The 15,717-nt window shown below is 38.4% G+C and overlaps 1 protein-coding gene across 2 annotated transcripts; it reads right to left on the reverse strand.

The window, feature by feature from the left end:
• Positions 1-1,182: 1,182 nt before the first annotated feature.
• On the reverse strand, positions 1,183-15,609 carry sumf1 (sulfatase modifying factor 1). 2 transcript variants are annotated; one of them, XM_057845091.1, is made up of 9 exons: positions 15,308-15,609; positions 12,882-13,055; positions 12,699-12,773; positions 12,199-12,281; positions 11,971-12,093; positions 6,162-6,276; positions 2,041-2,154; positions 1,900-1,955; positions 1,183-1,709 (listed from the first exon to the last, which is right to left on the reverse strand). In XM_057845091.1, exons 1-8 carry the CDS (start codon positions 15,536-15,538, stop codon positions 1,929-1,931), a joined length of 942 nt encoding a protein of 313 aa, XP_057701074.1. In that variant the 5' UTR covers positions 15,539-15,609; the 3' UTR covers positions 1,183-1,709; positions 1,900-1,928. The 2 variants fall into 2 exon arrangements, with proteins under 2 accessions (XP_057701074.1, XP_057701073.1); XM_057845090.1 differs by having other exon boundaries at positions 1,900-1,959; positions 15,308-15,607.
• Positions 15,610-15,717: the final 108 nt, after the last annotated feature.

Consider the following 15,717-nt stretch of genomic DNA (forward strand, 5'->3'; position numbering starts at 1 on the left):
ATATTGTTTATTATTGTTTATGGTCCTCATCATCGGTATCTTTGACAGTTACAAGATAGCATTGTAATAAGATTAATTAACGCGAAGAAAAGACTAGGGCTGACGGGAAAAGCCTGGGTTTATTAAATCCCGTCCCCATTATACCAAAGGACGCAAATCTTCTCATGATAATTTACATTTCACATTGTGATACAAGTGCATTTTTTTCACATTAATTATCTTCCCAGTAAGTATATATATATATATACAGGTATACTACATATACATGGCGGAAAACACTCAGGTGACCTGAAGTTCCGCTCTGAGACCCCCAATTTGGCCAAATTTCAAAATTGTCCCATATGCATGTGTTACAAATCGTTGGAAAGCTTAAAATCTCAGTTTTCTGGGGGAAGAAAAATTTTGAATGGGGGAGCATTTAAAAACAAATAAAAAATTCGGAAACCCCTAAACTCTAACTCGAGGTGAGAGCATGACAGAGAATAATTAAAGACACTATGATTTTAACAAGATATTATCGCGTACTTACCTTGTTTTGATCCAAAAACTCAGTGTAGCATGTATCACAGAGTGTCAAAACACAGCTGTGAATGGCCACAGCCAGACGTTTTGGGGATTTTTTAGGTGAAACACGGTAATATAACAAGGGCCGCAATGCAGAAATCGCAGACATCAAGGAGTAAATGAGATTTTCTTTTTCAAATATTTACCCTTTAAAACATTTTTTTTTCAAATTTTCTTTGTTTGGATGGATTATTTATCATCTAAAATATCGGGGAAATGTGACAGTAACAAACAAAAACAAAACAATTAAGCGATAGTTATGAGGTAGATATCCATGACCTATTTACAGACACTATATTTTTTTCATTGTGCCGTAATTTGTTTAAAAGTTTAAAATATGCGAGTGAATAATTTTTTTAGTGTTTTAAAAAAATTTTTTTTATTAAACTAAATATTGGACATTAATTAATGATTCTAAGCTAAAAATAATAGACATTTCGAATAACAAATATACTTACCTTCTTTTTATGGCTGGGTTGAAACAAAAGCGGTTGCGTGGTGTCTTTAAACGGGGTCTCCAGGGTAAAACGGAAAAATAAAAAATAGGGGCATGTGTCATGAAACTGCTATGGCAGCATATAGACATATTGTTATATCAAACACAATAGTTCTTTTGGCTTAAAATACAGCAGTTTATTTTAAAGAGCGGTGCAAGAGCAGAAACTGATTTTTCAACCTTGTCTATGCTTTCAGCCATATATCTGAATCCACTAAAAACATTTTGCCAAACAGTGATTCACCGTTTTCTAAGTAGGTGATTGGTAACTGACAGCTCGCAAACAATGCTTTTATTGTATTTAATATCAATATTTTTTACATATCAACGTAATGTTCTTTAAATTTTTGGGAGACAGAAAACAACTCTGGTTTAAAAATGTATAATATTTTTTAACGTGAAAATTATAGGGACAACTTCCATAAAATTGTGAGTTCAGTCAGCTTTTGCAGTAAAGCAGCACATTCATTTTTCAGACGCTAGAGTATAATAATAATAAAAAACAACAACAAAATTGGGTTAATGTGACCCAGTGCCTGAATGTAAGTCAACGTGACCCCTGAGAGACGCAACGAAAACCAAGATTTGAGGCAGAGCTGTCAGGAGTGTTCTGGCTTCGTGCTGCACAGCGGTACCGGTAACAGTATGACTGAAGGGAAAAAAAAATTGAGAAGTTGATGTACACAAATTATTATACTATATTAAACTATTAACACTACCTTTGGCAATAAACCCTTGGTCAAAAGGTTTGAGACACTTCTCCATTCAACTGAATGGAGAAAAGTCTCAAAACCTGTGACTGGGGGTGTAGCATTGTAAATTAATTCATAGAACTTTACCTTGTGACACATATATGACCCTCCCTTTTTCACTTTGTCAGTGCCTGATGGAGGACCTGTCTAAGAAAAGGGTAATTAGTATTTGTGAATGGCGTCTCGTTTTAGACTATCAAATAGTATTGTGAGAGGCTGTGACATTACTGGATTATGTTGCTGTTTGGCAGAGTGATGCACAGTCCACCAATCTGAGGTCCATTCCCACGCATTGCCCACCATGTCATAGAGACCAAAACCGTTGGGAGGAAAAGACATCACCTGCAAGGTGTCATGTTGATATATTTACATTAATCATAACAACTCATTCAAAACAAGGTGACAATAGCCTCTATCAGGAACATTCTATGAAAGACAAACAGGTTATATTTCAGGTAGTCTACGGGTTACGTACGAGTTCCATTCCGACTAGTGCTGCAACGATTCATCGATTAACTCGAGTATTCGATTAGAAAAAAAGATTCAAATTTAATTTTGCTGCTTTGAGTATTCGTTTAATTAAAGTGGTGTTGTAATGGTTTATTATGAAGTGTTTACATTTAGTTTGATTGATTTGGGTGGATACACTGCCTTCTAGTGGCAACAGTGAATATGTCATAACTCATTTCACATGGCTGAATCCAGCTGCTCTCTGTTAAGACCAACATAAGCTAAGTTTTTTTTTGCGCTAATGTTTTTTAATGGATTTGTAATTTAGTTTATAGGTATATTTAGCCTTTTTTTGGGGTGGGGGAATATTGTTAAAAAAAAAAAAAAACCTTAGCATTTTATAGCATATAAGCTAGCGGACTTTTGCTATATCTTTTGTTGTACTTAGATCCTCATTTATTCATTTTTTTCATACTATTTGAGGCTCAACTCAGGTATTCAAAATTTTTATGTTCCTTATCCGATTACTCGATTATCCGAACTAAGTATTTAATCGATTAATCGACTACTAAAATAATTGATAGCTGCAGACCTAGTTTTGACGCTGGCGACGTAACCCAAATTTCCGTGTAAATCGGGTTCAAGTACCCCTAAATCTCAAAGTAACTATCCAAAATCATGAATTATACGTAAAAAAATAAGCGGAAAATAGCGGACAAGACACTATTACGCGACTTAAAGCAGTAATGTGAAGTAATTTCTTCACATGCCAAATAGGGTCACAAGTAAAGTAATTAAACATTGTCCAACAAATAAAGCATGAAAAAATCATTTATATGTTGTATATTTGACAAAATAATCGCGTTTCCGAAGTTCGAGCCTGAAAGGGGACGAACCCGGAAGTGATACGTCACACCGGGAACAGCGATGGCAGCTCCATACATACGGCCGCCATACAAAGCCCTTCAAACAATGATTCAAACAGCGATATAAGCGATAGATCGAGTGCAAGGGAGGAGATCCAAGTTTTTGAAGAGTTGGAGGAAGAAGAGGAGCTTGGAATTTTATGTTGGACCTAACATGCATTAGCCAGACGCTAATCAGGATGCAAACAATGTGCCTAGACTACCTGACATGGAATGGATACAAGACCCATCGAGATTACAAGATTGGTAAGATATAGGCGGTTATTATTTTCATGATTTGAAGATGCAGGCATTTGCACATAATCTTGTTTTTGTCTATCTGATGAAATTGTTAAAAAAAAAAAAAAATCAGACTTCATGTTCATTTTGGCAGATCTGGCAGCTCTCGTGCATATAAAATAATTATATAAAAACGTTGGGGGGAAAGAAGAAGATGAGTCGTCGATGGCTTTCTCCACTTTATTGTGGCAACAATAAGAAAACAAAATAATAGCGGACTGCCGCCACATTCGACCGCGAAGTTTTGCTTCTCGCCGATCTCCTCCTCGCCTCCTACTCCAGCGTCTCTTAAACGGATCGTGCATAGTGTCTTGTCATGAGCTTTTTGTTTACAAATGTATCGAACACACAACGTGCTGACAACCTTGTCTCTTTATTAACACATGGAGCAGTTCTTATGGAAAAGTAAGAACACAGCTCGGCACAGCCCTTGGCAGGAAGTGGCGTCTAATGGCGTGAGAAAATGTAGTTTTTTCACACAAGCGAACAGATTACAAAGCACCACTTCAGTGTTGTCCCGAGACTACATTTCGCATGATTCACTGCGTGACCTCCGTGCTCGCTGATTCGCTGCGAGATTGACTCAATGCCAGCACGCTAAATTGTCACCTGTCAGCGGCTCTCGCGAAACAAACTAGAAGGCTATCACGCGATCACCGTGAAAGAAACGCCGAACCGTACAAATGCAATGCAATGCTTGAAGCATGAAGGTGGAAATACATAATACAGATACAAATAAATGTGCACAAACTCACCGGCGGTGTGTGTCTCTTGCCGACCCGTTTATATGCACATCCACACCCATTTCCCAATTGACAGTGGATTAACCCTTTCGGACACGATCGTAGATGACGCACAATTTAAACACGATTAACCTAGCGAACGCAACAACAACTATGATCGGGGATTGCCACGAGTTAACTTTCGGCTAACGTCGCTAGCTTATACTGTTCATTCCACAACAGTAGGCAGCTATGCTTTGACAAAGTCATCTATCCAAAAATCACACTTACTTTTTGGCAAATCCTTGATCATAAGCAGACCGGTTAAGGAAGCAGGCATCTTCGAAGTGTTTGCAGCAGAGAACACTACTCGATGATGGCGTGAAATTCATTCGCTTCGTGCGAACGAAAGATGTCCATTTACGTGCCCTGCTATACTTTGGCCACTCATACAACTTTTCGTTTGAGTGAGAACAAAACATCGCCACACACCGCTGTGGCATCTTACCGAGAAGCAATGCAACAAACAATACTGCTCTGTGGCGGACTTCCCTCGCACGTCTAGGTGTGACGTAATTTCCGAAGATTTCCGAAGATTGCCGAAGAAAAGCATTTTCGTTGTCAAGGGCGTTGCTATGGGTTAAACAAAGAATCTGGAAGGGTTGCGTTAAAAAAAATAATGAAAATATGCTTATAACCAGGGGTGCACATAAGTGGTCCGCATGCGTGCATGCGGACTGGACGTAGACAAACGCGCTGGCCTTCAACGGGTTCCACACGCTTTTGCGTACCGATGGCTGACCACTGGATTTGCGGCGGACACGAGAAAATAACTTCTCAAAATGTCGAAGAGGCAGGCCACACTGAGTAATTACTTCCGTGTTCCCCCACCCCCGTCAAAAGACAAGACAGGCGACAGAGACGTCACCGGAGCTACCGAAAAAAGGACTTTTGCTGAAAAGTGGCTGTAGCAGGTACCGTGGCTAGAAGTAAATGATGCTCGCACGGAAATGCGGTACAAAATGTGCCGTGAGAATCCCAATGTCGCCGATAAGAGCAGCGCATTTTATGTAGGGTCAAAGAATTTTAGCCATCCAAACTTTGAAAAGCACGAAAAAACAGAGAGCATGTGGCAATTAAGCAAACTATCAATGTCAGACAGCACCGTACTCGCCCTATGGACAAGTGGCGGAATAAAGGTAATGAAAACGGCGCCATGCACTGACAAACGTGTTTTTGCTCGCATTTTACAAAGCTAAACATGCACGTTCAATGAGGTCTTATGAGGAGGACATCCCACTTTTAAAAAGGCTTGGAGTTAATGTGGGAGCCGCATAATGCCCTTTATTTTGAATTGGTGCGTTTATGTTTATTTCTTTACATTTCACTTCAAAGTAATGGCAATTTTGTTGTGCCAGTTGATGTTAACCAGGCATTAATTGTTAATATAATTAATTAAAGTTAATTGGCTCTAAGTAAAGCTTGTCATAAATTTATCGCATTAGGCGGGTCGGCTCTCAAGCTCAATGAGGACCAAGTCACATCTCCAGGTCCTCCTCTGAGAACCTGGGCAAAAAAATTATGTGCACCCCTGCTTATAACTGTTTAGCCATTGATATTATTCAAAAACATGGTTGGCCAACCTTACTTCACATTACAGCTTTAAAAAAAAAAAAAAAAAGACTGGAGACAAAATGGCGGATTCAAGAGCTGTCGTTGTAAAGTCAATCACGTAAGTTGGGTGCGTTGTAAACAGTATTTTTAACTGAGTAATCAGCAATAACATTTTCATGCTCACATCAACAGGCTTAACTCCTGTTTTTCATTAGCTTTTTTTTTCTTTGTAGATTTTAAGTACTATACTCAATATCAATTATGTAATCAGTCTTCATCTTTTGCTAGCCAAACCTCAAGTATAAAGGCTCTTGACAGAGCAAAACTGTGAAGTTAAAGTTTCAGACTCTTAACTTACCGGTGAGGTTTTGACATATCCATCTTCTGCAGAATTGTGGTGAGGGAACTCCCCCTGCCAGAGGTTAGCATAGTGCTGCCCTTTTGGGTTCAGGAGGTTTCCCCAAGGGTAAAGTCTGCAAGAAATATTTTTTGCCGTTTTATAGATTCATGACAATAGTTATGCATGCAGGATCCAAGGTAACAAAATATTAAATTTTCCATTTTGGGGGGGGATTTTTTTCACATGATGTTTTGCAAGGCTATGATAATCATTGGTAATCTGTAATTGGTAATCTGAAAGGTCTAATCATAATAAAAAGAGAGGAAAATTACTTGAGGAGGCCCTTCCGTATTAGGGTTATGTTCACAGCAGTGAGAAAAATCAATTTTTTGCTCTGGGAAAATAATGGAATAGCCCAATGTCTTGGGCAGGTAATGAAAATTACAGAAAATCATTGTACCGTACATGGAGTGGGAATCGAAATTTTGGGTACGAATCTACATAAAGAAGGAAAGGGGAAAAAAAATCTCCAAATGTCATCGAATGATAGATGAGACATTCTTACATTATGCAGAAAAAATGTCTATTTTATTTCCATCGTTTACTCTTTCCAAATAAAAGAAAACAAAAATAATGACGTGAGCAAAAGTTTGGGCACCTAACAGATTTAATACTTTGTACTGCCCCTTTGGCAAGTATTGCAGTTTGTAAGCGTTTTTTATAGCCAGCAAAGAGTATTAATTCTTGTTTGAGGTGTCCTCACCTATTCTTCCTTACAAAATTCTTCCAGTTATTTGGGATTTCTGGGCCATCTGTCATGCTCTGCTCTTTTCAGCTCTATTAACAGATTCTTGATTACTGTATGTTAAGGTCAGAGGACCACAGACCTCACATGGGTTGATAGGGTAAAAGTACTTCTGACAGATAAGATGGCTGAATACAATAAGGACACCTAAAAAACCAATAATGACAATATGATACATACAGTGGGGCAAATAAGTATTTAGTCAACCACTAATTGTGCAAGTTCTCCCACTTGAAAATATTAGAGAGGGCTGTAATTGTCAACATGGGTAAACCTTAACCATGAGAGACAGAATGTGGGAAAAAAAAACCCCAGAAAATCACACTGTTTGATTTTTAAAGAATTTATTTGCAAATCATGGTGGAAAATAAGTATTTGGTATATACCAAAAGTTCATCTCAATACTTTGTTATGTACCCTTTGTTGGCAATAACGGAGGCCAAACGTTTTCTGTAACTCTTCACAAGCTTTTCACACACTGTTGCTGGTATTTTGGCCCATTCCTCCATGCGGATCTCCTCTGGAGCAGTGATGTTTTGGGGCTGTCGCTGGGCAACACGGACTTTCAACTCCCTCCTTACCCCGTGGCGTCAAAATGATAACAAGAACGGGGAGTAAAAACCCCAGAACCACACGGGGGGACCTAGTGAATGACCTACAGAGAACTGGGACCACAGTAACAAAGGCTACTATCAGTAACACAATGCACCGCCAGGGACTCAAATCCTGCACTGCCAGATGTGTCCCCCTGCTGAAGAAAGTACACGTCCAGGCCCGTCTGCGGTTTGCTAGAGAGCATTTGGATGATCCAGAAGAGGACTGGGAGAATGTGTTATGGTCAGATGAAACCAAAATAGAACTTTTTGGTAGAAACACAGGTTCTCTTGTTTGGAAGAAAAAGAATATTGAATTGCACCATACCCACCGTGAAGCATGGGAGTGGAAACATCATGCTTTGGGGCTGTTTTTCTGCAAAGGGACCAGGACGACTGATCTGCGTAAAGGAAGGAATGAATGGGGCCATGAATCGAGAGATTTTAAGTGAAAATCTCCTTCCATCAGCAAGGGCATTGAAGATGAGACGTGGCTGGGTCTTTCAGCATGACAATGATCCCAAACACACAGCCAGGGCAACAAAGGAGTGGCTTCGTAAGAAGCATTTCAAGGTCCTGGAGTGGCCTAGCCGGTCTCCAGGTCTCAACCCCATGGAAAATCTGCGGAGGGAGTTGAAAGTCCGTGTTGCCCAACGACAGCCCCAAAACATCACTGCTCTAGAGGAGATCTGCATGGAGGAACGGGCCAAAATACCAGCAACGGTGTGTGAAAAGCTTACGAAGAGTTACAGAAAACGTTTGGCCTCCGTTATTGCCAACAAAGGGTACATAACAAAGTATTGAGATGAACTTTTGGTATTGACCAAATACTTATTTTCCACAATGATTTGCAAATAAATTATTTCAAAATCAAACAATGTGATTTTCTGTTTTTTTTATCTCCACATTCTGTCTCTCATGGTTGAGGTTTAACCATGTTGACAAATACAGGCCTCCCTAATATTTTCAAGTGGGAGAACTTGCTCAATTAGTGGTTGATTAAATACTTATTTGCCCCACTGTACAATAATGACAGATGAAGATGTCATTTGGCCACCCTTGTCCAAAGGCATCAGGAGCAAAGTTTGCAGTGGTTTCAACTTTCCAGATGATATTAGGATATTTTTCAAAAGTTTTATTTAATGATAAATGTAAGTGCTACTTGGAGAGTCTCTCTGATGGAGTTCTGGATTGGCACCATGGCTGTGCAAAGCTGAGACATCAAGGAGCTGCCAAAATTACATTTTTGGCTGGAATAATAGGCAGTGACCTGTGCTGGCAACATAGCTTTTTACAAAAAAAACTTGTTTTCAACATTTGATTTTTTTGGGAGTAAGAGAATATGTTGTGCCCATGTTCTACTGCTAATAACAAAAAAAAAAAAAAAAAAAAAAATGAAAAAGAGATGGATTAAGTCTTTTTTTTTCCTGATGAAAGAACAGTGCTTAACCATTTTTTGTTGTTGTTGTTGTTCCGAAAATGTTATTGCTGAGGGGACTTTGAACGCACACTAGTTAAAAAAGTAAAACGTTTACCTCTGAGTTCCTTTTCAGTTTTAAAAGTTTGGGGAAAACCAGCCAATAACACACACTGACACCAAAGGCTCAGGACCTTTAGGGTTAAATTGTTTAAATATATATATATATATACAGTACTGTGCAAAAGTTTTAGGCAGGCCTAAAACATTTGGACAGTACTGTATATTTTTATTAAATTATGTATATACAGGATATACTGTATGTATATATTTTCCCCAAGTGGAAGCTTCCATGATCCTAATAAATGTAATAATTAAAAAAAATATATACAGTACTGTGCAAAATTTTTAGGCAGGTGTCCTGCCTAAAACTTTTGCACAGTACTGTATATATATTTTAATTACTATATTATAATTAAGCAGGACAGATGTTAATTTTATTCCAGTATATTTTGTATTAAAAATACATTGTTGATAACAATTGTTTTTCCATGTGCTCATCAATAGTACTTTGTAAATTCAGCTTTGGGTAAAATTATAATAATGTTATAACAATGATTAATAATTATAAAAACAACTTTTCACATACAAAAATAACAAAAAAATCAACATTGACAGTTATCGGGCCGGCCAGCTCTACCAATGAGGTGTCCCTTATGAATTTTTCAGGTAGTTGGCAACCCTACCCATGCCCAACTGCAAATAGTTTTACACACACAAATTATAAGCGTTAAACAATATTTTTAATCGCTGAAAATACAAATGCATCGTAACCCCTTCGGACCCATATTTTTTCTGCTGGGCAAAAAAAAAAAATCGTCACTGATTTTTACTCTACTCAAATACCAGAACAAAGTGCAATTTTGTGGTTGGGGATATTTCATGCTTTTATTGGTTATTTTGAATGTTAATGTGTATTTAATAAGAAACGAGCACTTTATGTTATCCTTTTTGAAGTTGCATTTGGTCAGCCATTTTCAAAGAACCAAAAATAGCAAAAAATGCATGCCAAACCTCATGATTTGATTTCGATGGGTAATGTCTCATTCAATCATCTCCCAGAAGTGGCAATAGCAACTAAATTTGGTGTATTTATTTGTTTAGAGACGCAAACCCGTCAGATCCTTCAGCAGCATGCTCAAGTCTGAAGGGGTTAAACGCAACAAACAGCTTGATGCAACTTCTGTTCCAGTGAGAAGACAAAGCTCAGGAAGGCCATGCATGCATGGAGGAGAGCTAGGAAAGGAACACTAGCAGCCCATTGATGGGTACTATCTTCAGCCCAAAAATTAGCATCCAGAGTAGCTACTGGTACAGAAGAATGATACCTGGACTTAAAATAACATAACTGTAATAGGAAGCAAAATTGAGAAGCATAAACACCCATTCCCAAACCCGTTTAGTTTAATTATTAATAATTTTTAATGCTTGAACATTTAGTTTAATGCTTTTTAAGACCTGAATTTGACCAAATCAATTAAATGACTTTTAATGCTTTTTAATGACTCACATAAACCCTGAATAATAACAGCGGTACATATAGGTGATGCTGTGGTGAGAAAAAAAAGTACCATTGTTTGATTAAAAAAATATTAGACATTATAAGCAGTTACTCACAATGTTACTCATTAGCTGAGTATTCTTTTCCCCGAATACTTTCTTACTTGTTCTCGAGCAGATGTTTTGGATGACTTTAACCTGAGTAATATTGTTTTGAAGTAACGTTACTCTTACTTGAGTAAAGCCTTCGACGAACCAAACCCACCTCTGGGTTTCACATTTCCAGTGTTGTTAATAACGGCATTAGAATATAACGGCGTTACTAACGGCGTTATTTTCTTCAGTAGTGAGTAATATAATGAATTCCTTTTCTCATCTTGGCAACGCCGATACCGTTACTGAGGCGGGAAAGGCGTGCATTACTATGCGTTACTATGTTGGTTGACTGACGCGAGAAAAATCTGAAAAATACGGACTCACGGAGACGAGAAAGCAGAGCAGGAGTGGGGAGGCGGCAAGGGAGTGTGACGCCGTCGCAAACGCGATGCTACTATGCTAGGTGGCTCCAATAATACCTGACTGTAGCCGATAGCCTACAAACTACGCCCACGTGATGCTTTGGCAGATATCACATGTTTACAGAACTAGATGCAAATGACAGACACAGCAGCATTAGAAACATGTATAATAAAGAACTAGATGCGTTAGTAAACAGCCGCCATCTTAAAGCAGTAGACTTCTCAGGAAGGCTCTGTTGTAGAGAACCTTCCTAGCGAACCTAAGTAACTTTTTATCTAAAATGCTCCTTAATCGGCAAAACTTAAATCTATCTTTAAATGATGAAACAGTTTTAAAACTTACACATGTCGAAAATAGACAGAAGGGAAGTAATGCAATAACGGGAGCAATTTTAACAACTTTAACGGTTGATTCACAACATTAAATGACTTCCACACATAGCAAAGGTTACGATCTAGTTATCGCAATATCTGCAATACCCCTGTGTCTAGTTAAGTTTAGGGTAAAGAATTGGGCTAGGGCCAATTGTCCCCAAAACCCTTTAAACTTCACACTGTGTGATCTGTTTTTTTTTTTTTTTTTTTTTTTTTGAGAAAAAAAAAAACATGAAAAATATCACCAGTTACTCTACCAAGTAACTAATTACTCTTACTTTCAGGTAACTGAGTTACTAACGCAATTAGTTTTTGGGTGAAGTAATTTGTAACTGTAATTCATTACTTTTTTAAAGTAAGATTAACAACACTGCACATTTCATCAGTCATATAGCACGCACTAAGTTAAAAGCCTAAAAAATGGTTGGCAGTTATTGAAGCTAAAATTATTAACTTACTCTAAATTGCAATAAATTCATAGTGGGAAAAATACACTCGGGGGGCAATGTAACCTACTGATGTTGCAAATCTGAATCAACACAATCAGTGAACATCTCACCTGTCTTTTAAATTGCCTCTGCAGGCGTACTCCCACTCTGCCTCTGTTGGAAGCCTCTTGTTGGCCCATGTGCAGTAGGAAACGGCATCTGCCCAGGATACATGAAGAACAGGATGATCCAGCCTATAACAGATTGGGTTTTAATTAGTTTAGTATAATCGTGGTTAGGGGGAATTCTTTTTTTTTTTTTTTTTTTTAAATACAAGGATCATAAGGCCATGTCCTTGCCTATCTTCGATATTGGAGCCTGGACCCTCAGGTTGCCTCCAGTTTGCCTCTTTGACAGGAAGCCACCAGGGGGCAGCAGCCACCTAAAAATGTAATTGTGAACCCGCTGTTACTAATAAAAAAAATTAATAGGGAGCCAAAATATACAGGCAATTAAGAGTCCACTAAGTTAAGATCAAATTAAAATTGAACAATTTAGTATGTTTGTGTTCTGTCCTGCTGTGGTTAACTCCTGCTAAAACATTTAGTTACTGTGCACCAGCAGCCACCTTACAAATATTACATAAATAGATAGCAAACAAGCCAGCAGGAAGCAGTGGGGGGACTAAAAGCTTGTGAAGCTATCATCTGGCCCTACCAGCTGCAGGGTTTCCATGACAACCCCCAATGAGTGTGCACACATCTGTGGGCCATTACATACTTGAGGGGTCTTGTTTGAAATATGAGTTTGCTTTCATGTTTGAGCACCAGCACAACAGTGACAATAAGGAAGAACTTACCGCTTGTGTGATTTGGCTTTGGACTGTCTTACTAAGAATTCCTTCGAAAACAAACGAGTCCCCAAATGTCTCTGCCTGAAAGAATATGAAGGAATAGTTGTTGAACTAAGCATATATTAAACTAAAATCATCAATATGACAAAGAAGGTTAAAATATGCATAGCTGCAGTGATTGATTAGCACCTCTGTCACATAGCCTGTGGCATTTACAAAGCTCTGGAACTGTCGGTTAGTGACTTCCTGAATGTCCATGTAAAAGGCGTCCACATGGACAGGTCTCTGAGGACCCTCGCCATCTGCAGGGATACCCGGGTTGTCTGTTCCCATTAGAAATTCTCCGCCAGAAATCAACACCATCTATATTCAAGATACAGTACATACTCGTTAATCTTATTGCCTAGTGAAGTTTGCAGAAGGAAGTTACGGAATTAAGTGGATTAAGTCTTTAAAAAGGCTGCTCTTAAGCTTATCTAAAATGAATGTGACTGTGACCAAAAAAACAATGCTTGGTTGCAGCCACATATATTAAATTAATGCAAAGTCATAGAAGTTTACAGGCATTATTGTTAGGTTGCATAGAAATTTACAGACTTTTTTGTTAGGTTGGATGCTAGAAGTGGTTGTAAGTGAAGACATTAAACACTGAAGGAACAAAACTGAATCCTTTTAGTGACTTATTTTTAGCACATATTTAACACATTTGTGAAAAATATGAATAAGAAGGACATCTTTAAAAATATTTCAGTAGTATCAAATGACATACTAAGCATCCGATCAGATTGTCAAAACTTACCTGCGCACATATTTGCATGTATGCTGCATTACAACATGTTCTAGATATCCATTTTCTGTGTTGTAATACCTTAATAATACCTTTATCATGTGCATCCTAGCGGAAAGACTTGTTTATTGATTTGAATTTTTTTTTTTTCATTTTTCAGATATTTAATAAAAATTGTAGAAAATTGTAAATAAAATCCACAGCCCTTCCTCGTAACGTCATTAATACCATCAAGTCTACCAGTGTTTAATGCTGCATTCGAGCAAGCAGGGAACTCGGACTTACCGTATCCCGCTCAGATGGTACCAGTTGCGACCTCAAAGCATTCTGAGCAAATGTAAACAACAAAGATGGCTGATCGTGACAAGTTGTTTTTTTATTTTGGCCATCAAAAGAAAATTTGACCTCCAGAAAATCTGCCTTCCCGTAAGTGATTAAATAAGAAAGCAGACAGTGTGCTTACGTATGGAGTCACGTGGTTTTCAGGAAGCCAAACAAACAGAAGCCCGGTAGGCTAACGCCAGCAGCTAACGCTACAAGTAAACGGGATGGAGTCGGGCTTAAGTTAGCTTCGCCAAACTTTCACCCGACATTAAGTAAACTCTTGGCGGGTTCCAGACGGACTTTCACCCGCTGTCCTCCTTGGTTCTCGCGATTTCAGGAGAGGATGCTTTCAGTGCTTTCTTCTGGTAGCCAAGCCACAGGCTAACGCTAGCGGCTAACAGCGGCTACAAATGAACGTGAAAGAGTCGGATAGCGGCTCTAACCTTGTCGAAACGGCTGAAATTAATGAGTGGACTGGGCACGGACTTCATGTAGCAATCATTATGTCGCGTTATTTGGCATCTCTGTGTGATTTCTCTGAAAGCTTTCATGATGGTAAAGCACTCAGCATAAAGTATAATTCAACAGTGAAGCCTATATATAATATGAGTTTAATGGCCACAGCTATTTTTCTGTATGTGTTTGCTTTATTCTGCCATCATAAAATCTGAAATATTTCATTGGCATCAGAGCAATACAGCTTTAATCTGATTGTGTCTGTGTGGGGGGGTGCATGTATTAAAAAATGTTTCAGGAAAAAAAAAAAACCTGAAACCTTGACGTAAACACTTGTGTTGAATAATTATGTCACAGCAGCCATTACCAATAAGTTGTCTGAAGTGTACTGTTAAAGCTGCAAGTCATTTGTGTTAGAATGACATGTTTGCACAGTTGTCATATTGATTTTTATAATGTACATTTTTCAAGTCATACAAGCTGTTATAAATGTTCACACTAGAATTCTTATTGTTTACAAGATTTTTTTTAATACTTAATGTTTAGACTGCATGTGCAATTGTTAAATTGAAAGCTGGCAAATAAATTTAACGAGAAGCTTAATTTATATTCCATGCATTGATTCAAATTTTCAAATTATATAACAGTCCGCTTGGGCGAAATTATCGTCATTTATCGTTACCGAGGTAAATCTGCTCAATTTATCGTGATACGTACTTAAGACCATATCGCCCAGCCCTACACTGTACTTAGTTTGAGCAAGTCTTTCGAAAGCAGTTGATCTGGGACCTTTCCCAGCTGACTTTGGGAAAGAGACAGGTTAATATTACATCATCGTCAAACTGCCAGCCATTGGTCCAATCAATTCTGCCTATCAGGCATGTTTTATTTATATTCCCACATACCTGCTCTTATTATAAAACTCATGCGTTCATATTGTCACTAAAACTTTCTGTAAAAACACAAATATCTTCCAACTCTCTCCCAGAATCTATGTCATAAATATACAGTAAGAGCAATTTAGTTCATGCAAGCTGTGGGTAATTACCTGACTTAGTATTTTTTGGTCTTCTTGTGCATCAGACTGCATTTCATTGCTGCTTCTGGAATATTTGATACTTGGCTCTTCAGATGCTATGCTGTGCCCCACTCTCTTCAAACTCTCACAGCCGCAACTCGCTCCACTCGGCTCCGTGGGGGGATCGGAGTGAGCCTGACATACGTGCACTTTGTCCAGACAGCCCAAATAGATCACGAATAAGGCAAAAATGCGGAGCATTGTCGCTTACAAGTCCCTCATGTTGTTGACACTTCCGCAAAGTCACGTGGTCAGTCAGCTGGTACTCACAAGTCCTGCATTGCACGGTCTTGCACCCCAAGGGGCTGGAAGTGGTACTGCCTTTTTACATGAATGTAATTGTGTATCTTACGAACAATACTTATTGCATACGTTTAATT

This window comes from Corythoichthys intestinalis, chromosome 9 (genome assembly GCF_030265065.1).
Source record: "Corythoichthys intestinalis isolate RoL2023-P3 chromosome 9, ASM3026506v1, whole genome shotgun sequence".
Taxonomy (NCBI): domain Eukaryota; kingdom Metazoa; phylum Chordata; class Actinopteri; order Syngnathiformes; family Syngnathidae; genus Corythoichthys; species Corythoichthys intestinalis.

Excerpts from the sequence above, each read along its gene's own strand:
- sumf1 (XM_057845090.1), bottom strand. The coding sequence starts at position 15,538 with ATGCTCCGCATTTTTGCCTTATTCGTGATCTATTTGGGCTGTCTGGAC. Across the intron at positions 2,155-6,161 it reads GATATGTCAAAACCTCACCG|GTGATGTCTTTTCCTCCCAA; the intron begins GTAAGTTAAGAG and ends GACACCTTGCAG. Across the intron at positions 1,710-1,899 it reads GGTCATATATGTGTCACAAG|TCATACTGTTACCGGTACCG; the intron begins GTAAAGTTCTAT and ends TTTTCCCTTCAG.